Source organism: Entelurus aequoreus, linkage group LG12, assembly GCF_033978785.1.
Source record: "Entelurus aequoreus isolate RoL-2023_Sb linkage group LG12, RoL_Eaeq_v1.1, whole genome shotgun sequence".
Classification (NCBI taxonomy): domain Eukaryota; kingdom Metazoa; phylum Chordata; class Actinopteri; order Syngnathiformes; family Syngnathidae; genus Entelurus; species Entelurus aequoreus.
In genome coordinates, this window is record NC_084742.1 from 8,070,001 (window position 1) to 8,080,000 (window position 10,000).

General features: G+C 42.7%; 1 protein-coding gene across 8 annotated transcripts in view; it reads right to left on the reverse strand.

The window, feature by feature from the left end:
• The window catches only part of tafa5a (TAFA chemokine like family member 5a), a 684,328-nt gene that overhangs the window by 146,167 nt on the left and 528,161 nt on the right, over positions 1–10,000 (reverse strand). For all 8 annotated transcript variants that reach the window (XM_062064578.1, XM_062064580.1, XM_062064579.1 and 5 more), the window contains one exon: positions 9,591–9,740. In XM_062064578.1, the coding sequence (XP_061920562.1) occupies positions 9,591–9,740 (150 nt within the window). The remainder of the gene's footprint in view (positions 1–9,590; positions 9,741–10,000) is intronic.

Here is a 10,000-nt window from a genome sequence, read left to right on the forward strand (position 1 = left end):
TTTTCTAACCCTTCGTGACGATCGCGATTGAGTCTTCATCTAAACTGAATTATGCAAGCGTCCTGTCAGTCGGCATTCCGACGAGTAAGTGTTTGTTTTTTATGTTTTTTACTGTGGTTAGTTTGCCTTTTTAAATGTCTATTCTTGGTGTTGGGTTTTATCAAATACATTTCCCCCAAAAATGTGACTTACACTCCAGTGCGACTTATATGTTTTTTTCCTTCTTTATTAGGCATTTTCGGGAGGTGCGACTTATACTCTGGTGCGACTTATACTCCGAAAAATACGGTATAAGGCGCACTGTCAGCTTTTGAGAAAATTGGAGGTTTTTAGGTGCGCCTTATGGTGCGGAAAATACGGTATATATATATATATAAAACATATATATATATTGGGAAGAACACCCAGTATGATTGCCTTTTTTATGCATTCAAAATTGTAAATAAATAGCTAACAATTGAGTCAACAGATGGAGGGTCCTCTGTTGCTACTTTTTTCTAACCCTTCGTGAGGACCGCGATTGAGTCTTCATCTAAACTGAATTATGCAAGCGTCCTGTCAGTCGGCATTCCGACGAGTAAGTGTTTGTTTTTTATGGTTTTTACTGTGGTTAGTTTGTATGTTTAGCACCTAGCAATGTTGCTAATGCTTTGGTGTCACGATACAGTTGTTTACCACATGGCTTCTAAAACGTATTGCTCATCCTCTTTGTGTTCCTACTCAAAAATATAAGGTTCTGGATAAAAATGTTGGTAACACTTTAGTATGGGGAACATATTCACCATTAATTAGTTGCTTATGAAAGTAACAAAGACTTAATTTAGAGTTATTTGGACACTAGGCGGGGAACATATAAGGGTTGGGGTTAGGGTTACTAATAAGCAATAATTCTGAGGTTATTAAGGGAAGACTCTTAGTTAATGGCTTACTAGTTGTATAATAAGGCCATGCAGAATAAGGCATTAATAAGTACTTAATAATGACTAATTAAGAGCCAACATGTTACTAATTTGCATGTTAATAAGCAACTAATTAATGGTGAATATGTGTTCCCCATCCTAAAGTGTTACCAAAATGTTTTCCAAAAGTAATCATTGTTGGCTCTCACAAAGTCTGCTTGATTAGCATTGTTGTTGATGGGGAAGGGATCTGTGGTTCCTAGCACAACGTCACACGATCATGTGACTGGTTTCCTCATAATCTCTCAAAATGGCTTCGGAATCTTTGTGAGATTGATAGCATTTTGATCATGTCTAGTTACTCGCAAACTTTGGAAGCCTTCTGGGGTCATAAATCCGATATATATGATAATAGCTTCAATATAGAGGCGACTTGTTTTTCCTCTCTACTGCTACTTTAAGCACTTCCGCCGTCAAAACGAGCTCGCCATTAAGGCCGCTTGTTAACACAGCACCAGCGTGACCAACGACTGTTTTTTTTTTGGTTTTGTTTTGTTACTCAAACGTGACTGCTGGAACATTCCGCTCCTGGGTTGAGGCCTAATGGATGCTGCGCTCTGCATCGCAGCGGTCTAGCCCAGCACGTTGACAAGAATCTGCATCATCGCCCACTTAAGAGTAGGGAAAAAAATAAAAAATAAAAAAGCTTGAGAAAAAGAACGTGAAAGATGAGAAGAAAGCCTCCTGGTTGTTTTCAGGGACCCGGTGGCCCCGGTAGCCTTTTGACAGCCTTATATTATTCCGCCATTGCACACGGAACAGCATGAAGGACACGGATCGAGGCGGCAAAGGCATATTGGAGCCCAGTGCCAGACCTCAAGGACTCCATTAGATTAGAACTGATTGAATTCCCATTTGTGGCATTTAGGGTAGTGGACGTCAGCACCAACTCTCTCTCTCTTTCAAAGTCTGCAAAGTGAGTCGGAACAAACAAGATTGCACTTGCAGAGATAAGCATATTTGCATGGCAATAATACCCAGCCCTTGGATTTTGAAATATGAACCGCAATAAAGTTTTTATTTCGACAGGAGGCAATATAGCATAGCGGGAAATTGTAAATTACAACCATCCTCAGAAAATGCGCTCACAAAGTTTTGTTTTATGTGCGCCATATACGCCGACTTTGTTTTTTTTGTGGTTTTTTTTATGTTTTTCCTACCCCGGACAGGTGTCTTGATCAATACAGGGATGAAACAAAGCAATTCCCCCCCGCTGAAAAAAAAAAGAAAAGAAGGGTGAAACATTGATTCATCTGTGTAAGAATAGCCGAAAAAGGACAAGAGATGACATTCCACCCACTGCTTTTTTTTCTTGCTGAGGGAAGCATTGCAAATAACAGCTGAGTCACAGTTCTGTTTGTCTGACAGCCTTTGGTTTGTTTAACATCCATTTCATATTAAAACTTGACATGTGCGCTGAACCAGGCTTTCTGCAACTATAAATACGATTTCGGTGACACTTTGAAAGCCAATTTCCAGGTAGTGGCTTGTAAAAAAAATAAAAAATAAATAAAAAATAAATATATATATATATATATATATATATATATATATATATATGTATATAGAAATTATGCACAGCTTTTTAGCATGAGAACAGAGAAGTGGTTGTTGGCAAAGAGTACAGAACACGGATATAACGGCGTTAGTAACAAATAATCTAATTAATTACACTTAGGTCCATTACAACGCCGTTAACGATACCTTGAGGCAGCGTTTCTCAAAGTGTGGGGTGCGCCCCACTGGTGGGGAATAGAGACATGACAGGTGGGGCGCGAGGAACGGGAGGAAATTTCACTTTGATTTTTTTTATTTTTTTATTATTATATTCTTTGATATTTTTTTTTACTATGCTTTCATTTTCTATACACACTGTAAATCACTTTGTGATTCTGTCTGTGAAATCCGCTATATAGATAAATTTAAATGACTTATTTTTCGTGTAGGCTTTACATTTCTAGGTAGGAGCGAAAGTTTACTGACATAGCAACAGTAACTAATGGGGGCGGGGCTAAGCGGAAGCTTTGTGAATGGCGAGTCACTGTGCGAGGATTTGCTGTTTTGCAAATACATAAAAAATAGAGCCACTGCTGATGAGCTGTTCAAGATAATGGACAGTTTCCTCAAAGAACACGACCTTAAATGGGAAAACTGTGTGGGCTTTTGCTCTGATGGCGCGCATGGCAAAGTCAAGAAACGGGCTGCAGGCTCTAATAAAGAGGGTTGCGCCAAATGCGCATTGGACACAATGTATCATTCACCGGGAAACACTCGCGTCAAGGCAGCTCAGCCCCGAATTCAATGAGGTTTTAACCGATTTGAAAAGCTGTGCAGTGCACAGGTTGGGGGGCGTGGTTATTTACAGCTAGAATTCACCAACTCGAGTATTTCATATATATATATATATATATATATATATATATATATATATATATATATATATATATATATATATATGTATGAAATACTTGACTTTCAGTGAATTCTAGCTACATATATATATATTTTTTAATTTTATTTACATAGAAAAAAAACCAAAAAAACTTGAATTTCAGTGTTCCAGTGGCTATCCATTAGATGGCAGTATTGTCCTGTTTAACTTCTCCGTTCATGATGAGTATATCATTTCGGCCGCCATGTCTGTAATTTCCTCGTTCTTCTGCTTCGTCTCCTTGTTGTGTGCGCAGTTGTGCACTCTCTAAAAGCCCTAGATGTTATGACGTCTTTGGGCAGGCAAGCTGTTTATTCTGTGGGAAAGCGGACGTGAGAACAGGCTGTCCCCACTCAGTCTCAGGTCTGCATTGAGCTGGAGGGGGCGTGGCCTCCAGCTCCGGCTGAATACCGGGAGTTTGTCGGGAGAAAATCTCTGCCGGGAGGTTGTCGGGAGAGGCGCTGAGTATCGGGATTCTCCCGGGAGTTTCAAGCACTCATTCTCTTGCGGGTGACTTTTCAAATTATTACTTGTGCTACTTTTTGTAGCAACGCTTTTGCCCGCATACTCGTAAAACATCTTCCCGCTTGAAGCCAAACCACCGCCACACGATGGACCCCGTGCTGTTTTTCTTGGGAATTCATTCTTCCTTCATTTGTTACCAGATTCGCACCTTCTCTCTCTCGTATTACCACTCGCACCGCTCCGTTAGCACCACTGCTAACGTCACCCGTGTCGCTACCTCTCCGCTCGGCGAGGGCGCGTGACGTTGCACGCGCGACAGTATGTGACGTATGTAAGAAGGTGCGCTTGTTTTATGTCTCTGTGAGAAGGAGAGACAAGACAGAGTGAGAAGAGCCTGTTGAGACACTTGTGATTTAGGGCTATATAAATAAACATTGATTGATTGATTGATTGATAGTGTAATGCCCGCAGCTAAAAACAACTGCGTGAGAACGTATACTCGAATATCACGATGTAGTCATTTTCTATATCGCGATATATCGAGTATATTCGATATATCGCCCAGCTCTATGCAGCGCCACACTAAAATGAACTTGATATCAAATAGGAAGAGGCAACATCACACTGTGACACAGCAGACAACAACGTACGCACATGTACAAAAGGGGAGTATTGGACAACAAATCACTGATTGAAGTGACAAACTTGCCATCCAAACAATACACCGTTTGTTGACAAGAAGATATGACAGCCATGAACCGTCTTCTAGCCGTCCATTGTGTTCCTACTTGTATTGATTTTTAATTCATTACTCCGAGCAACGTTTGTAGGTTTTACTACAACAGACAGCAGCTTTATTTTGTCCATTCTTAACATGTACAAGACACGTAAGAACTGAAATTACATTTTCGGCACAATCCCGCTAAGAGCAGACATACAGTACGTTACGGGGGGACAAGACGGGACCGCCAACGGATCAGCCACTTACAGCGCTCCTTAAAAAGGTGGGAAAAAGGTGACAATGGGAAAGGGGGAAGAGTAAAAAAAAAAAATAAATCTGAGGCTGGACCCTCAGGAGTGGTCCAGACTGAGTCCGAGGAAAAAACCTCACATAGCATGGCACACATAAACATGGTACATGTAATCACAACAACTCGTAGCAGTGGTGAAGGCGTTGAAAGAGTTTGTACTTACTAAACCAGGGGTCGGCAACCTTTACCACTCAAAGAGCCATTTTGGCAAGTTTCACAAATTAAAGAAATTAATGGGAGCCACACAAAAATTTTTACAATGAAAAACACCGCATACAGAGCTTAAATGCTGTGTGCTATGTTAACCAGGGGTCTCCAACACACGCACCGGCACGCACTTTAATGTGGAAATTTGATGTTAGTGCAGCCCGCGAGTTTTGAATGAATGGCGCTTGATGACGTCATACTTGCCAACCCTCTCATTTTTCCCGGGAGACACCCGAATATCAGAGCGTGATGACACTGCATTTGGCGCCCGCTACAGTCTGCCTTAACAGTGTACCTGCTCGACCACATGTAGAATGCAGTTTCAGCTTGCTCACGTAAGAGACAGCAAGGCGTACTAACTCAGCAGCCACACATCTTACACTGACGGTACCAATACCCAGAATCCCATGCAGCCCTAACTCTTCCGCTCAACCAACGCACGGAGAGGGGGGGGGTTGATGTGGGGGGGGGATTTGGTGGTAGCGGGGGTGTATAATGTAGACCGGAAGAGTTAGGGCTGCATGGGATTCTGGGTAATGGTTGTGTTGTGTTTATGTTGTGTTACAGTGGGATGTTCTCCAGAAATGTGTTATTCATTATTTTTTGGTGTGGGTTCACAGTGTGGCGCATATTTGTAACGTAACAATGTTAAAGTTGTTTGATACGGCTACCGTCAGTGTAAGCTGTGTGGCTGATGACTAAGTATGCTTCGCTGTCTCCTGTGTGTACAAGTAAAAGCTACCTACAACATGTGGCTGGACTGGCACGCTGTTTGTAAATGCTGTAGAGGACAATTACTGCAGTGCAATTAGGGCACGCCGTTTATTTAGTAATTAGAGTGTAAATAGGGTTATTTTTTCCCTGGGAGTGCTCTATGAGAGGCACTGAGATCCATAAATCTCCTGGGAAAATCTGGGGGGGTCGGCATGTATGTAGCTGAGCCGCATCAGAGTGGTCAAGGAGCCGCATGCGGCTCCGGAGCCGCGGGTTGCCGACCCCTGTACTAAACGGTCCCATGTGTGACGTCTGTAGGAGTGTTTTTCTGCATATTTGTACGTGCTCTTGTAATGTAATCAAGCAAGCGGGAGAAAAGGAACCCAAAAAGGCTTATGCAACCTTGCTAACATGTGAACAACAGTTGGTTTACTTCATAATTCATGATAAATGTGTTTTCAGCTTATAGTCCGTAAAAATACCGTACTTTGAGCACGCTGTCGTGCGCACTACAGATACTTGCACACATTTCATCTGTTTGATTTCATAGTTGCTATAGCACAATGCTGTGCAACTCGACTAGAAAGCTGACTTCAACCGGGCTACTTTTTTTTGGAGTAATCACTTGCTACGTCCTGCCTGTGCTAAGATGTTTTCGGTTGATGACACATTTTTAACTCGCTTGTGTGCAAGCGCTCCGGGAGCGGAAAACAAGTGTAATCACCTGTATTCTTGGCGTTGTGAAATGATGCAAACATGTCGTGTGCACGTCAGGATGGAAAACACTGCGATGAGAAAAAAGCTCCAATCCTGTCAAGCCTACCTGGTGTCGGCCTGCAGCCACGTTCTCCTTAAATACATTCCACTGGGACGCACGCTTTAGTCGCGTCCGGTCAATCAGCCTAATCCAGTGTTTTTCAACCACTGTGCCGTGAGATACACTCTGGTGTGCCGTGGGAGATTATGTAGTTTCACCTATTTGGGTTAAAAATATTTTTTGCAAACCAGTAATTATAGTCTGCAAATGATGTGTTGTTGTTGAGTGTCGGTGCTGCCTAGAGTTCAGCAGAGTAACCGTGTAATACTCTTCCATATCAGTAGGTGGAAACCGGTAGCTAATTGCTTTGTAGATGTCGGAAAGGCCTACTGAAAGCCACTACTACCGACCACGCAGTCTGATAGTTTATATATCAATGATGAAATCTTAACATTGCAACACATGCCAATACGGCCGGGTTAACGTATAAAGTGCAATTTTAAATTTCCCGCTAAACTTCCGGTTGAAAACGGCTTTGGATGATGACGTATGCGCGTTTACGTAGCCAGTGAAACAGAAGTATCGGTACCCCAGTGAAAACAATACAAAATAGCTCTGTTTTCATCTCATAATTCCACAGTATTCTGGACATCTGCGTTGGTGAATCTTTTGCAATTTGTTTAATGAACAATGAAGACTGCAAAGAAGAAAGTTGTAGGTGGGATTGGTGTATTAGCGGCTGGCTGTAGCAACACAACCAGGAGGACTTACTTGGATAGCAGACGCGCTAGCCGACGCTAGCCGCCAACCGCATCTGTGATCGGGTGAAGTCCTTCGTCGCGCCGTCGATCGCTGGAACGCAGGTGAGCACGGGTGTTGATGAGCAGATGAGGGCTGGCTGGCGTAGGTGGAGCGCTAATGTTTTTATCATAGCTCTGTGAGGTCCGGTTGCTAAGTTAGCTTCAATGGCGTCGTTAGCAACAGCATTGTTAAGCTTTGCCAGGCTGAGAATTATTAACCGTGTAGTTACATGTCCATGGTTTAATGGTATTGTTGATCTTCTGTCTATCCTTCCAGTCAGGGATTTATTTATTTAGTTTCTATCTGCATTTGAGCCAGATGCTATCACGTTAGCTCAGTAGCTAAAGAGCTTCGCCGATGTATTGTCGTGGAGATAAAAGGCAGTGTGAATGTCCATTCCGCGCTCTCGACTCTCATTTTCAAGAGGATATAGTATCCGAGGTGGTTTAAAATAAAAATCCGTGATCCACAATAGAAAAAGGAGAGAGTGTGGAATCCAATGAGCCAGCTTGTACCTAAGTTACGGTCAGAGCGAAAAAAGATATGTCCTGCACTGCACTCTAGTCCTTCACTCTCACGTTCCTCATCCACAAATCTTTCATCCTCGCTCAAATTAATGGGGTAATCGTCGCTTTCTCGGTCCGAATCGCTCTAGCTGCGTTGAAAACAATAGGAAAATATGAGGAGGCGAACAACTGACTACGTCACGCTACTTCCGGTAGGGGCAAGGCTTTTTTTTTATCAGAGACAAAAAGTTGCAAACTTTATCGTCGTTGTTCTATACTAAATCCTTTCAGCAAAAATATGGCAATATCGCGAAATGATCAAGTATGACACATAGAATGGATCTGCTATCCCCGTTTCAATAAAAACATTTCATTTCAGTAGGCCTTTAAACCTGGGTTCGATCGAACCCTAGGGGTTCGGTGAGTCGGGCTCAGGGGTTCGGCGGAGGTCAAGACACACCCGACTCATCGTGTAAATGAAAACTTCTCCCTATCTGCGTATTACGGATACGGCAACAGCAGAAGTCACACTGATTTGCAGGTGTGTAATTTGTTGTGAGTTTATGCACTGTGTTGGTTTTGTTGTTTGAACAAGGTGATGTTCATGCACGGTTCATTTTGTCCACCAGTAATAAAACATGGTACCACTTTAGTATGGGGAACATATTCACCATTAATTAGTTGCTTATTAACATGCAAATTAGTAACATATTGGCTCTTAACTAGTCATTATTAAGTACTTATTAATGCCTTATTCGGCATGGCCTTATTATAACCCTAACCCTCTAACCCTGGCCCTAACCGTCTAACCCTAACCTTAACCAAATAACTCTAAATTAAGTCTTTGTTACTTAGAATATGTTCCCCAAGTCTCCAAAAAACTCTAAATTAAGTCTTTGTTACTTAGAATATGTTCCCCATACTAAAGTGTTACCAAAAACATATAACTTTGTCTTGAATTTGAAAAAAAACAACATTTTATTTTTCACTAAAGAAGGGTTCGGTGAATGCGCATATGAAACTGGTGGGGTTCGGTACCTCCAACAAGGTTAAGAACCACTGGCTTAAACCAAAAAGTAAACAAAAGGTGAGTGCCCTTATGCAAAACTAAACTAAAACTGAACTGGCTGCAAAGTAAACAAAAACAGAATGCTGGACGACAGCAAAGACTTACTGTTGAGCAAAGACGGCGTCCAAAAAGTACATCCGAACATGACATGACAATCAACAATGTCCCCACAAAGACGGATAAAAGCAACTGAAATATTCTGGATTGCTAGAACAAAGTAGATGCGGGGAATAGCGCTCAAAAGGAAGACATGGAACTGCTACAGGAAAATACCAAAAAAAGAGAAAAAGCTAGCAAAATAGGAGCACAAGACAAGAACTAAAACACTACACACAGGAATACACCAAAAACCTCAAATTAAGTCAGGGTGTGATGTGACAGGTGGTGACAGTACACCTACTTTGAGACAAGAGCTATATTGATGCATGCTTGGTTATGGTTTAAAGTCATACCCAACAATTGCGACAACGACTTTTTACTGTCAACTGAGTTTCGTTTTTTTAATGATTTCTGCTGGTGGTGTGCCTCGGCTCAAAAAAGGTTGAAAAACACACCTTAATTCCACCTTAAACAACAAGCCCGAGGAAGCTGACAGACGCCTGAGGACGAAAACACGTCCTCAGGCGTCTGAGCCCTTTCTCTCGCCTTACCGTCCACACAGGCGGGTCTCGCTCTTGTAGTTCCTGCGATCTGGCCCTTCTTGCAGGCGCAGCGGGCCGTCTGCCTGGCGATGGTCCGCCGCGGTTGGCTGCTGTCCCTGTCCAGCGTCACAATTTCACACGTCCCCGCCGCCAGCTGGCCTGCGGATGACAAAGCGCGGCAGGAAAGCGAGGTTAGGGACGGGTAAGACGAAAACAGTCTGCTTTGTGCGTATTCCGTGACGGGTCGCTGTGACTAGTCAAAAGGCTGCTCAGTTAGCAGGGCGGCGGCCATGTTGGAGATGCGGCGGTAAGCTTTTTCTCCATTAAGGGTGAAACAAATGCATGAATGCTCATCAACTTTGTAATTGCAGTGCAGCCTCCCTGTCGTCTCACACACACACACACACACACACAAACAC